The following is a 16,357-nucleotide window of genomic DNA, read 5'->3' as shown; positions in this document are numbered from 1 at the left end:
GTCTCCCTACCAGTCCTGGCAGCAAGCATTTCAGACTCATGCTGGAGTCCTAAACACTACGAGCTGCCAGTCTGCTTTGTTCACAAAGGAGAACACTCAGAGCTGCCAGCCTCCTTTGTTCGCAGCCTGTTTGGCTGTGAACAAAGCAGGCTGGCAGCTCTGAGTGTTTAGGACTCCAGCATGAGTCAGAAATGCTTGCTGACAGGACTGATCGGGAAAAATACAATAGAAAGAAGCATATTTTCCATTAACATGCTATTGGAAAGTTATTCAACATTCATTAATCTAAAATATATCAAAAGTTTATTTGATGAGAGGTACCCTTTAAAGGGGGTTGCCACAGTTAGAATATATTGTCACCAAAAACCAAAGTAGGGTATGGTTGCTGAAATAACCTTACGGAAAACTTATCACCCAAAAATTTAAGTCAGCAATAACAAATTATAAAGATATGCAAAAAACTTTATTAATGATACATGTTAAAAGACAAATGTTAAAAACACTATAAGGAGGAGCACAGTGCACAAAGCTGGATGAAATGGCAGGACATTGCAGGCTAAGACATTGGTATATAAGACAAAGATAAAGGTGCTTGCGCCACAATCATGAGAATGGTAACAGAACAGAGATAAATCTAATCTCAATAAAAGTATACACAATAGGGAATAAGTGGAACATAAGCAAACATCAGAGTGACAAAACATTACCAATACAGAGCCATGCACCTCCTGCACTTACCCCAACGCACGTTTCACGCCAAATGCGCTTCGTCAGGATGGCAATTCATCAAACCATCCTGTAACAAACAAGGCATCATTTTAAAAACTTAGCGCCTAATTTCAAGCCTTTAGGTATGCAATAATTTTGCAAATAAAATCCCAAATCATGTCTTAAACAATTCTGTAAGTCTCTAATCTATACAAATTAATTTTCTCTTTCTATGAAGGGTGCTTGTCCATATATTTTTTAAGCTGATTGCTTTTTTTTGGATTATTTATTATACATAAAAAAAAGAGTATATTAACCCAAAACTTATTTTAAACTGATTGATGATAATAGTTATCTACACCTAAAAATTGGAAACCAAATATACTGTTTGGGTAACCAATTAGAATAAAGAGAAATTGCTCAAAAAGTATTTGACAAATAAACGAATGTATTGGAAAATAGGTTTAAAATGAAAATTTTTACCGGAACTGCTATTAGGAGCAAGGAAAGCAAGGAAAAAAGGAGCAAGGAAAAAAGCAGATGAGATTAATAGAGAAATGCATATTAATAAAATGAACCTAAAAATTAAAAAAGAAGGAAGGAAATGTGTATGAAATGTCTTAGTAGCCAGATATTCAAGCAAATATCCGACGTGGAAAATATCCTTAAAAAGCAATGAAAGATTATAATGAATGATAGTTTCTTTTGTTCTTGTTTTATAAAGTAATAAACCAAAAAAAGTATATTTATTAGGGCCAAAACGCTATGTCAGATAATAGCCCCATCATATCTTTAATTAATAAAAAGAAGACAATCAGAAATAAATAAAGGCTGCAATAAAAAAAACTGTTGACAGGTCTGTAAGTATATTCCACAAGGATGAAAATATTGAGATTAAACAGCACTTGGTGTGGCAGTGGCATGATGTTCATGCGGAAGTGCCCCTCTGGCCTCCAGTCCTTGGGCAGAACATCACAAATGCATGAATACCCATAGGTTTATTATCAGGCATAGCATAAATTCAATAAACACAGTGTTTCCCATCATTTTGCCCAATACCAGAAAGTGAACCCTTGTTTATTAAAAGTCTTTCCAGTTGAACAAATCCAGGTTTGTCACTCTTTGTAAAAGAGAGTGTTTCTGAATTTTCAAGCTAAACACATTAGGGCCAAATGGCCTTAACAAAGTGATAGAAAGAGCATAGGGAAAATTTCATTGAGACAAAAGGAGGTATATGTATATATACTTCTTATATGTATAAGGTGTAGGATTTTGTTTGTAAGCTATCCCTGAGGAAAGGGTCACACCCCGATATGCGTTGGATCTATGCATTTATTTTACAATTTTATGTCACAAATGAATGTATACTTTAGTGGAGACTGTTCTGAAATCTACATGTGTGATACAGTGGTCTGTTCTCCTACCTTTTCCCTTTTTCTTCCCATGTATATTTACAGGGTGATCTACAAGTTCAACAGGAGGGATGGAAGCGTTTTGCAGAGATTTGTGTTTTTGGCATTGTGGAGTTGTGAGTGGTATTTTATACCACTCACGATGTGTACTCATTTATACAAAGGATGATATGTATGCTGGAATAGAGCTGCTCCTGATTTTATGTTGGTTTTTCCCCCTGATTTCTCTTTATAGCTAAATTCTGGTTAGGCTAGGTTCACACAGTGTTTTTTCAGGCGTGTTTCATTTGTAAAAAATGTGCCCGCAGAATCGTGGGCAAATTGCATCCACATTTTAACAGAATCAACTGTCCAACTGCTGGGACGCCTCACGATCTCCCGTACGGGGACCCAGCACTGCCACGGCTCTGCGCAGCTAATGCTCCTGTTGTCGACCTCACTAAGATGTTGACAAGCATGCCCCCTTCATTCATCTGTATGGGAGAGGCAGGGATACACGGACGCTGCATCTCCACCTCTCCCATAGAGATACATAGAGAGGGTATGTCGGCAGAGCTGCGGCGCCATACAGAAGATCACAGGGGGTCTCAGCATTTGGTCTCCCTCAAGCAGACACTTATCCCCTGTCCTGCATATAGAGGAATTGTTGTATTAGGCTGCAGTACTCCTTTAATGTGGCCTAGGTAAGTTTCTAAGAAAGCGATTGTCTGTGCACACAGTGGCCCTGATTTACTATTGTAAACCCGACCTGTCTTGTCGGGTTGCCTGCTTGCACCACAAATTCTGTCTGCCCCAGAATTTGCATTCAAAAATGTAAAAACCCGACCAACGCTCCATTATAAGCAGAAAACCTGAAAAAGGAGGCGTGTCCGCCGGGAAAAGGGGTGTGTCCCCAATATTTACTAAGGTTTCCACAGAAAATGTGGTGGAATTGAGCTCTGGAAAACATACTGTGTACTGGACCAAAAGCAACTATATACACCAAAAAGAAAAATTACCAGTGCAACAGATTATAATTCAACATGAATATACTTTATTAGAAAAATGATACCTATATTTAAAATCCTATAAAATACACAGAATCATATAGGCACATAGAATGAAAAATACAGAGAACAAGGTGAGGGTATAACATAGGTACTATTAGTAGTGCAGTAATACAGAGGAAATATAGTATTGCACTACCCAAATGAATAACAGCATACAGCAAATAGCAGCAAAGACTTAAAGGAAATCTGTCTACAGTGTCACCTGCACTAATCTGTTGGTACCGACAGGTAGCGCAGGTGACACTGATGGCAACGGTACTTACCTTGTCCCGTTCCGTGCAGTTGTTCTTCGGTAATCTTCTCTGGTATCTTCAGCTCTGGGCCTGGCTTGGAGCATGGGGCGGAGCTTAGTGACATCACCACTGCTGTTCTCTAGCAGCAGGTCCCAGCAGAGCACAGCAGCAGTGACGTCACTAAGCCCTGCCCATGCTCCAAGCCGGACCCGAAGCTAAAGATACCGGAGAAGATTACCGAAGAACGACTGCACGGAACGGGATGAGGTAAGTACCGTTGTAATCAGTGTCACCTGCACTACCTGTCTGTACCAACAGGTTAGTGCAGGTGACACTGGTGACAGATTTCCTTTAAACAGTTAGGGAATGTGCATAGTACAAAAAGTATAAGGGCTAACTCAAAAAAGCATAAGACCTCTGTAGTATACCTGCCATGTACCCAAATAGATACCACACACCTACACCCCAATGCATGTTTCGAGTATGGGCTTCATCAGGGGCCACCCACCCCCTGACGAAGCCCATATGCAAAACGTGCATTGGGGTGGAGGTGTGTGGTATCTACTTGGGTACATGGCAGGTGTGCTACAGAAGTCTAATGCTTTTTTAAGTCAGCCCTTATACTTTTTGTACTATACACATTCCCTAACTGTTTAAGTCTTTGCTGCTATTTGCTGTATGCTGTTATTCATTTGGGTAGCGCAATACTACTATATTTCCTCTGTATTACTGCACTACTAATAGTACCTATGTTATACCCTCACCTTGTTCTCTGTATTTTTCATTCTATGTGCTTACATGATTCTGTGTGTTTTATAGGATTTTAAATGTATGTATAATTTTTCTAATAAAGTAAATTCACGTTGGATTATATTCTGCTGCACTGTTACCTTTTTCTTTTTGGTGTATTTATTTACATGAACTTACATTTTTTTTATTTAGTACTATTAAAGAAAGGTAAACTTCACCCACAAAACTGTGTTTCATACTTCAGCCATCATCTTGGTTATATTAATTTGCATGTTTTCTCCCAGCTGTGTCATGTGACCAAGACAGAATCATCATGTAAGTCTAAGGGGCTGTCCTGGTCTCATAGACACATAGAGGGAGATTTATCAAAACCTGTCCAGAGGAAAAGTTGCTGAGTTGCCCATAGCAACCAATCAGATCGCTTCTTTCATTTTTAAAAAGGCCTCTGCAAAATGAAAGAAGTGATCTGATTGGTTGCTATGGGCAACTCAGCAACTTTTTCTTTGGACAGGTTTTGATAAATCTCCCCCATAGACTGTGTAAATGTTTTATTTCATCTAAGGTGAAGCAAACCCTTCAAGAATCCAGGAGAATGCAAAGAAAGCCATTCAAGGAAGATACACCTTGTACAGTCTTGGTTTTGGTCAAGGCGTGGATTATCCTTTTCTGGAGAAGTTAGCTCTGGAAAATTCAGGAATTGCCCGTCGCATATATGAGGACTCGGATGCAGCTTTACAGTTGCAGGTAATGTTTTATCATTGTTAGGTTTATTTTAGATATTAATTAATTTTTATTTAATTACTTTTTCACCATCCTTCCATCCATTCCTATCTAAATTGCAAAACTTTATTGTTTTTGCATACACCATACCTTACCTTATGTCTCTTCTACCGTACTTATGTACCTTAGGTCCCTGCTCCACTATTTGTGTTAAAGGGGTACACCGTCCATAGACATCTTATCCCCTATCCAAAGGATCTCTCTACTGCACCCAGCGTTCGTTTACAGCGTTGGGTGCAGCGCCGGAGGCTCGTGTAGTCAAGGCCGTGCCCCGCTCATGAAGTCAAGGCCACACCGCCTCAATGCAAGTCTATGGGAGTCCCATAGACTTGCATTGAGGGGGCATGGCCGTGACGTCGCGAGCTTCCCCCCCCCCCCCCCCGCATCGCCAGTCATCCGGCACGGAGCGAACTTCGCTTCATGCACCGCATGTCTGAGGTGCCGCAGCCGAGATCGCGAGGGTCCCCAGCAGGGGGACCCTCTGACATCTTATCCCCTATCCTTTGGATAGGGGAAAAGATGTCTAGGGGCATAATGCCCCTTCAACTCATGTCCCTACTACGAAACATATGAACTTACTACTTTATGTCACTGCTACCGTATGTACCTTACCATATTTATGTCCATACTTATTATAGGGACAGAACGTTGATCCAGGGATTTATTCTGATGCCATATTTGGAGTCGGGAAGGAATTTTTACCTCTAGTATGAGGGTTTTTTGCCTTCCTCTGGATCAACTCAACTCAGTAGGGACTCATTAGGGTTATAGGTTGAACTTGATGGACTCTGGTCTTTTATCAACCTTATGAACTATGTTACAACAACATATTTCAGTTTTCATCTGTACCTTGCTAGTTTTTCTCCCTGTTTCCCAGTCAAATAGTTAGTGTATTGGTGGTGTGGTTTGGCTGATGCTGAGTATGGCTGCGAGAGAGACAAGCTCCTGCAGTAGCGCTGCTTTAAAACGTTATACCTCCTGCAAGCGACCTTGTCTTAACTTTGGACACAAGCCACCACAATGTTTATGATGGGCAGTAAAAGGGATGCAAAAACCAGAGACCCCGCATACAGAATCAGGTACAGAAATCTGAATCTTTATTTGACCTTGCTGCTGCGGAACAGCTTGCTAATGAGGCCAATGTATTTGCATTGTACCAAACCACTGACAAGACAGTTTCAGAAAACCCTGAAAGATGTGCTTCTTATGATCAGAAGCTCTTTACATAAGGACTTTGCTCTACTTATGCACCCACTACAAAGCTCTACTACAGCTTTGGAAAGCAACATTCTGAATAAAAAATGGCGTCCTTTGCTGCATCCCACAATGTGCTCGTGGATGCCCACAACTATCTAGATGATAAAATGGAAGCTCTCCAAACCAAGATGGTGGATTCTAGAAAAATGTTAAGTTATGAAAAATATCCAGGTCCATTACTTTATCCCAACTGGCATGTAATATTAGGCAACTTACCAAACATCTTTTACTCTGGAAGACTATGAATACAGAATTGATAGAGCCCACCAATGTTTCCAAACCGTGTAATCCACTAGAAAATTTGTTTTATCTTTTTTGAGCTAAGACTTTCTTCTCTTGGTGCTACCTTAAACCCTACGAGGACATAAAGCAGATCGCAAAACTCTCTGCAGGCACAATTTTGGTTGAGATACCTTATCACTGGGGTTTCCCCATGAAGATTCTTGGGCTTTGCCAGGGATCGGTCCATGTTAAGCCCTCAGGGTCTGAAGGAATAGATCTTCTCCACTCTTGAGGCATGACAGAAGGGACTCCCTCCACCAGCTCTTCACCTAGATACTCACCATATGTAATGGGTCAAAAATGAGAAAATAAAGTGACTACTGAACATCCATATATGGGAATGTCTGAGCTATTTGGCTTAAAGGGGTTCTCCGGTGCTTACACATCTTATCCCCTATCCAAAGGATAGGGGATAAGATGCCTGATCGCAGGAGTCCCACAGCTGGGGACCACCAGGATCATGCACGCGGCACCCCATTTGTAATCAGTCCCCGGAGCGTGTTCGCTCCGGGTCTGATTACTGGCGACCGCAGGGCCAGCGGTATGTGACGTCACGCCTCCGCCCCCGTGTGATGTCACGCTCCGCCCCTCAATGCAAGCTTACGGGAGGGGGCGTGATAATTTTTGTGTGATTTTGTTGTCAGCACATTCAACTATCTAAAGACGAAAGTATTTTATACGATTAGTTCATTCATTCAGATCTAGGATGTGTTCTCTTAGTGTTCCCTTTATTTTTTTGAGCAGTGTATATATTTTTACTTATAAATATATAAATGCTAACTGTGTATTTTGCTTGCTTAATTTATGCTCTTTAGGGCTTTTATAGTGAAATTGCAAATCCAACATTGATTAACATAGAAATGCAGTATCCTGAGAATGCTGTATCTGACCTCACTCAGAACAACTTCAGACAATACTATGAAGGGAGTGAAATTGTTGTTGCTGGACGTGTAAAAGATAATGACTTGAATTCATTTAATGTGGATGTAAAGGCAGATGGGGTAAGTACAGATTTTGTGCTACAAATTCCATGTTACCTTCTCTATGAAATGTGGTCAAACAGTATGAATTGATTTATAATATTCTTTAAAGTGCATGTCAGATCCCACAAGGATGCCTCTATCACCTATATTTATCATATATAAATCAGTGTTAGAAATCCTCTCAGGGGAAGGAGGAGTGTCCCTCCCTTGTGGTGGCGGGAGGTGATTGGTGTGTGGTGGGAGAGGGCGTGTCCCTCCCTTGTGGTGGTGGGAGGTGATTGGTGTGTCTGCTCATGCAGTGTTGTCCATGAGTCAATTCTCGTCTATGACTCATGGACAAGCTGATGCTGCTGCAGGACTGGTCAGTGTCCCAATAGGTATGGGGACCCCTAGTGGTGGATTTTCAGGGGCCCTTTTTTTTTTTGTATTCAAAATTTTTTAAACAACCATATTACACAAGGTCTTTAAAGGGGTACTCTGCTGGAAAACATTTTTCTTTAAATCATCTGGTGTCAGAAAGTTAAACAGATTTGTAAATTACTTCTATTTAAAAATCTTAATCCTTCCAGTACTTATCAGCTGCTGTATGCTCCACTGGAACTTCTTTCCTTTTTGAATTTCTTTTCTGTCTGTCCTCAGTGCTCTCTCTGCTGCCACCTCTGTCCATGCCAGGAACTGTCCAGAGCAGGAGAGGTTTGCTATGGGGACTTTCTTCTGCTCCGGACAGTTCCTGAGACACACAGAGGTGTCAGCAGAGAACACTGTGGTCAGACAGAAAGGAAATCCAAAAGGAAAAGTACTTTCCCTGTAGTATACAGCAGCTGATAAGTACTGGAAGGATTAAGATTTTTAAAGTAATTTACAAATCTGTTTAACTTTCTGCCATCAGTTGATTAATTATTTTTTTCCCCAGCGGAGTACCCCTTTAATTTTCATCAGTAACAACATATCAAAGTTTTTGGATCTGACAGTTCCCAATTAAAGCTGTTGCCCACCTTACATTGGCTTTTATCTGTTAATTTTGTTTTCTAAATGCAAAATTCTAAATAGTTTCCGTTAGAAATTTCTTTCTGATGTCACTCTATGCTGGTTGAGCCTTATAAATGTGTAACATTAACATAATTATTATTTTTTTTTTATGCGGAATGTTGTTTCAGACTATAGTTTTCAGACATGACTTCTCTCTATTGACTGTAAGGGTTGTACAGGTCAGAAAAAAAGAGAAAGTTCTGAACATTTTTTTTTTCTTTGTGAGAATTTCCAGCCATATATTCTCATGGTATGGGGGGAATTTATTAATAAATATAACAGGTTGCTCTAAAACCATGAATCCACGTCACTCTTACGGGTTTTCTAGTGATTGTGGAGTGAAAGTAGTATAGTTTTATTTTTGGCACAAATTCTGGGGTAGACACAATTAAAACCCGATTAAAAAAGTTGGGAACACAATATAAAATCAGGACCAGTGTGTTTTTAATTATGATCTGACACACAAATAAGAAAATCACGATGGTGGTGATATTCTACCTTTTGTTATGAATAACAATCTTTTAGTTGGGAGTGGGTTTGTTTAAAGGGGTACATCGCTGCTACGGGCCCTCGTGACGTCACAAGGGGGCATGGATGTGACATCACGACCCTAAGGATAGGGGATAAGTTTCAGATCGCTGGGGGTTTGACCGCAGGGGGCCCCCTGCGATCTCCTGTACGGGCCCCAGCAGCCCTTGGGAAGGGGGCGTGTTGACCACCGCACGAAGCGGCGGCTGACACGCCCCCTCAATACAACTCTATGGCAGAGCCGGAGCGCTGCCTTCGGCAATCTCCGACTCTGCCATAACGATGTATTGAGGGGGCGTGTCAGCCGCCGCTTCGTGCGGTGGTCGACACCCGCTATCTGGCCAGATACAGGAGATCGTGGGGGACCCCAGCGGTCGGACCCCCCGTGATCTGAAGCTTATCCCCTATCCTTAGGATAGGGGATAAGTTTTTCAGCACTGCACTACCCCTTTAAGCCTCTTTAGGGCTTGTTTGATTTTTTGTGAGATTGTCCAGACTATAAGGGTGCGTTCACACTGAGTAATTCAAGAGGAATTTACTCGAGTAATTCCTCTTGAATTCTCCGCTCCAAATTAATGCACATCTCCTCTGCCCATTGACTTTAATGTTTTTTCTGCTGTCCGGTTCACATATCGGAAATTCTGCTAGCAGAATTCCGACGCTGAATTCCTTTCTGCTTGAAGAAAGAACATGTTCATTCTTTAAGCGGAATCTGCTAGCAGAAATCAATAGAAGTCATTATTCAAATTCCGCCCAACATCGTTTTTGCGCGGAATTTGAGCAGAATTAGCGCAGAATTTGCGTGAAAATGGTTGAAAAACCCTTCACTTCTTTCTCCCCCATTTCTGCTCACAATTCCGCGCAAATTCCATGCAAATTCCGTGCGAATTCCGCACGAATAGAAAATTATTTTTTCCGCACATACATTTTTCAGCGTGAATTCCTCTTGATTTGCTCACTGTGAATGCCCCTTACATTTCTGAACACCATGTTGTCTACTCCTCCTCAAATGTCTTTAATACATGTAAATCAATCTCATATTTTGAATAGGCTGATAAACCAATCAAATACACAGAAAATATTCAGCTTCAAAGTAAGGATGATGTGAGCAAAAAGCAGGAATACATCTTTGGTGACTTTACAGAGAGACTCTGGGCATATCTCACCATACAGCAGCTGTTGGAGAAACGGTACGTGTATGGGTCAAGTTTTTTTTTAAAGTAGTTATACTTTAGATTGAAACCCATAATGAAGGAGAAGTCAGAGAGTTCGATCATTTTTGCCAGATCCAGAGGATAAGGCATAATGGTAGTCACCTAAGACTTTACTTTTCATAATGAAGTCAGAAGTAACCCATGGGAAACAATGATTAAGAAATGTTCTCACAAAAAGGTGACAGGATTACTTAAAGATAATGTGTCATCAGAAAATTAGCTATTTAAAAGTTTTCATTTTAAACATAAGTCTAAAGACATTTTTAATTCATTTTTTTTTTATAATTAATCTGTTTTTCTGTTTTCAGCCTGACCACTTGCCTAATATTAAGCTAATACTTCAGGGAAGGGGGGGGGGGGGGGTAGATTTATCAAGACCAGCATCACACACGGAAGTCTTATGATTCCTCCGCCAGTGCACAGGTTTGCTGGATTTATGTAAAGGTGCAAGTCTCTGCACATTGAATGGTGCCAGAGCACCTGAAGTCTCAGCATGTTCAGAGCTAGCAGAGATTTCAACTGCAGTTTATGCTTGCTAGCAAGTGTAATCTCTCATAAATTTAGTGTGGTGGCTAACAGGGTGGCGTGTATAGTGTACAGACAGGGTGTAGTGACTGAAATAAAGTTTGTGAAGCCAGGGTAGTGTTAACCTCCACACTCCAAGGATAAGCAGCTTCCTGGACCAAGCGCTAGGGCAATAAATACCACAGATGCAGGGTTATGGAAACTACTTTTACTAAAAAGATCTTTTTAAACAACTTGAGAGACTACTAACACAGACTTGGAGTACTTCACGCTACACTCACGGAATTCCTTGCCGCCAGGGGTGGACTTTGACTTTTGGACCGGAGCTGCCAGAGGCTTTCACTCCAGCTATCCTTGACTTGCGTTTTTGGGCCCTTTCGGCTCTCAGGCAACTTTTCCCCACAACTGGACTTTGACTGACTTGACCAGGACGGCAGGATGCTTACGGTTAAGTGTAGTTGCTCAGCACTTGACTTCTCCTCAGACTCCACTGACTTCTGTAACTTGAACACTGCACTAACCCCTCCTCAGACTTGAACACTGCACTGACTTCTACTTCTCTCCTCCTTGCCCAGGACCAGATGTTTCTCCTATTAGACCCCAACACCTGTCCCCATTAGAGGTATGGGGCAGGGTACAGCAGAGATGCTTCCTCTAGCTCTTACTGACCTACACTTTGACTGACTCCTTCCTGTACAGCCAGACCAGGGAGCTTAGGGTCTATGACTCTGATTGGCCACAGTGATCACATGACACTTTTGCAACCTTTTCCTTAAAGGCAAAGTACACTTCATACAGGATAAACATTGGCATAAAACATGGAACAATAAATACAATATTAAATAACCAGTTCCCTGGAGCTGTTGGTTATAACAAACACATGAGGCAACATCTACCTGACAGGGCAGGCAGAGTAGTAGGTTTTGTACCGGGTTACCACATTAGCAAGCGAGGTGCAGCCACATCCCCTTTGGCTGAAACCATGCCCTTTCCCATGAAGCCACACCCAAACTGATGGGTTACTGTAGCTACAGTAATTCAGCATGTTCCCAACACAGTGAAGAAAGCCATCTGCATCCAGCCTCATTCACAGCATGAATCCAGCTCTGGGCCTTTGTGGAACAGCTGTTCAGCAGAGCTGGCGGCACCTCGCTGATCAGATATTGATGGCCCATTCCGACAATAGGCCATCACTATGTGGAATTGTGGAAGCCCTTATTTATTTTAATATATTTTTACTAAATACAGTAGTAGTGTAAAAAAAATTCTGCTGGGTATAATGGTGAGTAACATAAAAACCTATTTCCAATGTTGGTTCTCATATCTATTTTACTTAATTTAAGGCTTTATGCAGATCCTGCAGAAAAAGTGAATCTAACAGCGGAAGCTCTTGATCTGTCCCTTAAGTTTAAGTTTGTGACTCCTTTAACATCAATGGTAGTTACCAAACCAGAGGAAAAAGAGAAGGAAGAAGAAACATTAATTGCTGATAAACTTGTGGAAGGTAGGAACCTTTCTTATAATTGTCCGTAGAAAAATACTGTAAACAACTTAAATAGGCACTGTCAGATACAAATACATTTTATATTGTGGTGATGGTGTGATGAAGGGCAGATGCTATTACATCTTGCCCTTGTTATTGTCCTTCGTGATGCTAGGTCATGGTTATCCTCTACACAACCCGAAGTATGGCTGCTGGTTCCTGGGCTAGGTGCAGGGCAAATAATCACTCAGATTTTGCTCTCTCCTGTCTGATAGGACTCCTCTGTGCTCTCTCCTGTCTGATAGCACTCCTCTGTGCTCTCTCCTGTCTGATAGCACTTTTCTGTGCTCTCTCCTGTCTGATAGTACTCCTCTGTGCTCTCTCCTGTCTGATAGGACCATCTGTGCTCTCTGCTGTCTGATAGCACTCCTCTATACTCTCTCCTGTCTGATAGGATTCCTCTGTGCTCTCTCCTGTCTGATAGCACTCATCTGTGCTCTCTCCTGTCTGATAGCACTCCTCTGTGCTCTCTCCTGTCTGATAGGACTCCTCTGTGCTCTTTTCTGTCCTATAGTACTCCTCCCGTGCTCTCTCCTGTCTGACAGGACTCCTCTCTGCTCTTTCCTGTATGATAGCACTTCTCTGTGCTCTCTCCTGTCTGATTGGACTCCTCTGAGCTCTCTCCTATCTGATAGTACTCCTCTGTGCTCTCTCCTGTCTGATAGGACTCCTCTGTGTTCTCTCCTGTCTGATAGCACTCATCTGTGCTCTTTCCTGTCTGATAGCACTCCTCTGTGCTCTCTCCTGTCCTAAAGTACTCCCCTGTGCTCTCTCCTGGCTGATAGCACTCCTCTGTGCTCTCTCCTGTCTGATAGGACTCCTCTGTGCTCTCTCTTCTCTGATAGGACTCCTCTGTGCTCTCTCCTGTCTGATAGGACTCCTCTGTGCTCTCTCCTGTCTGATAGGACTCCTCGGTGCTCTTACCTGTCCTATCAGAGAGGAGAGAGCACAGAGGAGTGCTAGCCCACCCTCACTTACTGGACTTTGCCTGTGCTTCAGCTTGGACAAAGCCATGATTTTATCAGCCATAATTTCTATAAAAAGGAAATAACATTTTCTTATGAAGTATATTGAAAAGGTTAATGTTTTGGCAAGATGTACAACATATTGTGGTGGCCCAGTACAGAAGTGGCCCTTCTGTACAATCTATGGTCCTTTTCAGGTGGACTCAGTCCTAGTCCCCTGGTCCCACACCCCCTCCCATAGACTTGCATTGTGGGGGCAGGGCGTGACATCACACAGGGGCGGAGTCGTGATGTCACAACACTCTGGCCCCGTAGTTGTGACCCAGCAGACTCCGAGGTTGCAGCACTGCGTGCAGCTCCCAGAGGTTAATGCTGCATGCAAGATAGCAGGGGTCCCCAGCGATCAGATATCTTATCTTATAAGATGTCTTAGGGCCAGAGTACACCTTTAATGTTAGTATTTTTTAATAAAGAGGAAGGAAAGAAGCTACATTGGTTAGTTGCCGACTGCTTTTCCTATTGAATAAGTGCCTTTAAAAGCATAATGCACTTTTTTTTATAATCCAAAACAGCCTTTTCCCTTTATCATTTATTATGGAAAAAAAAGTAAAAAAACAAAAAAATAGAATTGATATCGCCAAATTCGGAAATGTCCCTATTAAAATATATTTGAGGAGACTTACCAAAACCTGTGCAGAGGAAAAGCTGACCAGTTGCCCATAGCAACCAATCAGATCACTTCTTTTATAAAAAAAAAAAAAAAAGGCCTCTGAAAGATAAAAGAAGCAATCTGATTGGCTGCTATGGGCAACTGGTCAGCTTCTCCTCTGCACAGGGTTTGATGAATCTTTCCAATTGTTTTAGATTTTTAGTTTCAGGTTTTTGCATTATGTTTTTGGAGGATTTTTTTCCAAATTGTATTAACACAGCTGTAGCTGTTGTAACGCTGTGTGGACCCACTTTGCCACAAGTGGCATCTGGCTAGGCAGGCAAAATGGGGCAAAACTGACCCTAAAATAGCGTCAAATGCAGCAATGCTGTTTATTAACAGAGCAGGTACAGTGACAACAGCTAGCCAAGATGGCTACAGATGCAGAATGGAACAAGCTGCAAACACAGTCCAAGTCCATAACAGAAGAGACAGGTCAGGGTCCAAGGGATGAGTCAAAGGTAAAGTCCAGCATACAGGCAGGGACCAGCAGGCAGGATAAGTAGGCAGACAGAGACCTTAGCAGTTCAGGACATACAACCTTGCTAAGGCCTCAGGGAACAGGTGTGGCTTCTTTATGTAGTGAGTGCGTTGCAGGGATTGGAAGGCAAACTACTAGGGAGTGCACGCTAGCTCTACAAAACTCAGCCAGGACTTGCACACGGGGCCCCTTGAGGCAAGAGTGGAAACTGTAGAATAAGTCAAAGCAGGAAGTCCGGGAAATACAGCAGGCACATGGCATGGAGAATGTCGCCTGCCACTGGTGAGAACCAGGACACATGCTACACTGGTTGTTGCCAACCAGCAGCATTACAGCTGCTCTGTAGAGCTGGGATAGGGCAAGCTCTTGTTTTTCTCAAGATTTTTGAGTCAAGCCAAATCCTTCTTTAAGGAGACCTCTGGAGCTGTAAAACGTATCCCCTATCGGACCCCCCGCAATCTCATGCACGGCACCACAGGTCTCCCCAGGAATGGAGCTTGTTGACCCCCACATGAAGTGGAGGCCAAAACGCCCCCTCCATGTATCTCTATGGGAGAGCCAGAGGTACCCCAGTGCTATATCTCTGGCTCTCCTATAGAGATACACAAAGGGGGTGTGTTGGCTGCCGCTCCGTTCCTGGGGAGAGCCTGGATGCCTTGCAGGAGATCCAACTGCTGGGACCCCCCGCGATCAGACAATTATCCCTTATCCTTAGGGAATAACTTGTATGGCACCACAGTACTCCTTTAAGTGTAAGTTTAGGAGGCAAATTTGTAACAGATTTTTGTTATGTAACCTATCCTTTTAAACTTTTACAGGACAAGACTCATCTTCTGTAGGACAACAATGTAAGTTTTATATATATATAACTGTTTAGTTGTAAAATTTTTAAAGCATTTCAATAGCAGAAGACAATATACAAAAAAAAAAAAAAACTTAAGCTGTGAATAGCTGAAAAAACAAACCTAGGCTGAGTTTACACATAGGCCTAAATTTAAATAAAACATAATAAATATAAATAAAAAAAATGAAAATATGTATAGAATGCATCAAAAAAAGGATACCCAAAAGGCAGGTGGAAAAAAGCATATATTCTGCTGACACATCCAGACTGTGTGTTTTGTCATTTTTATTTTTTAGAAGTTTTTGTAATTCTATTTTAATAACATTTTGTTAGTTATGTCTAAAACTTGTGGCTGTTCAGCACCAATTTTCCACCTGTTTGGGAATAACTAGTTATAAAAGGCAAAGCATTCTTAAAGGGGTACACCAGCGGAAAACATTTTTTTTATATAAACTGGTGCCAGAAAGTTAAAGGGTACCTCTCATCAAATAAACGTTTGATATATTTTAGATTAATCAATGTTGAATAACTTTCCAATAGCATGTTAATGAAAAATATGCTTCTTTCTATTGTATTTTTCCCGATCAGTCCTGTCAGCAAGCATTTCTGACTCATGCTGGAGTCCTAAACACTCAGAGCTGCCAGCCTGCTTTGTTCACAGCCAAACAGGCTGTGAACAAAGCAGGCTGGCAGCTCTGAGTGTTCTCCTTTGTGAACAAAGCAGACTGGCAGCTCGTAGTGTTTAGGACTCCAGCATGAGTCTGAAATGCTTGCTGCCAGGACTGGTAGGGAGACCCCTAGTGGTCATTTCTTCAAAGTGGAAAATTAAATAGAAAGAAGCATATTTTTTAATAACATGCAATTTTAAAGTTATTCTGCATACATTAATCTATAATATATCAAAAGTTTTTTTGATGAGAGGTACCCTTTAAAGAGATTTGTAAATTACTTCTATTACAAAATCCTAATCCTTCCAGTACTTATCAGCTACTGTATGTTCCACAGGAAGGTCTTTTCTTTTTGTCTTTTCTTTCTGTCTGACCACAGCGCTCTCTGCTGACACCT

The 16,357-nt window shown here is 41.7% G+C and overlaps 1 protein-coding gene across 1 annotated transcript in view; it reads left to right on the top strand.

Moving 5' to 3' along the window:
* The window catches only part of LOC130275797 (inter-alpha-trypsin inhibitor heavy chain H3-like), a 64,592-nt gene that overhangs the window by 30,712 nt on the left and 17,523 nt on the right, over positions 1 to 16,357 (top strand). The window contains exons 11-15 of the mRNA XM_056524221.1: positions 4,715 to 4,896; positions 7,287 to 7,472; positions 10,062 to 10,201; positions 12,094 to 12,254; positions 15,267 to 15,296. Of these exons, the coding sequence (XP_056380196.1) occupies positions 4,715 to 4,896; positions 7,287 to 7,472; positions 10,062 to 10,201; positions 12,094 to 12,254; positions 15,267 to 15,296 (699 nt within the window). The remainder of the gene's footprint in view (positions 1 to 4,714; positions 4,897 to 7,286; positions 7,473 to 10,061; positions 10,202 to 12,093; positions 12,255 to 15,266; positions 15,297 to 16,357) is intronic.

Source organism: Hyla sarda, chromosome 6 (assembly GCF_029499605.1).
Source record: "Hyla sarda isolate aHylSar1 chromosome 6, aHylSar1.hap1, whole genome shotgun sequence".
Classification (NCBI taxonomy): domain Eukaryota; kingdom Metazoa; phylum Chordata; class Amphibia; order Anura; family Hylidae; genus Hyla; species Hyla sarda.
This window is presented reverse-complemented; position numbering and strand designations above follow the sequence as displayed.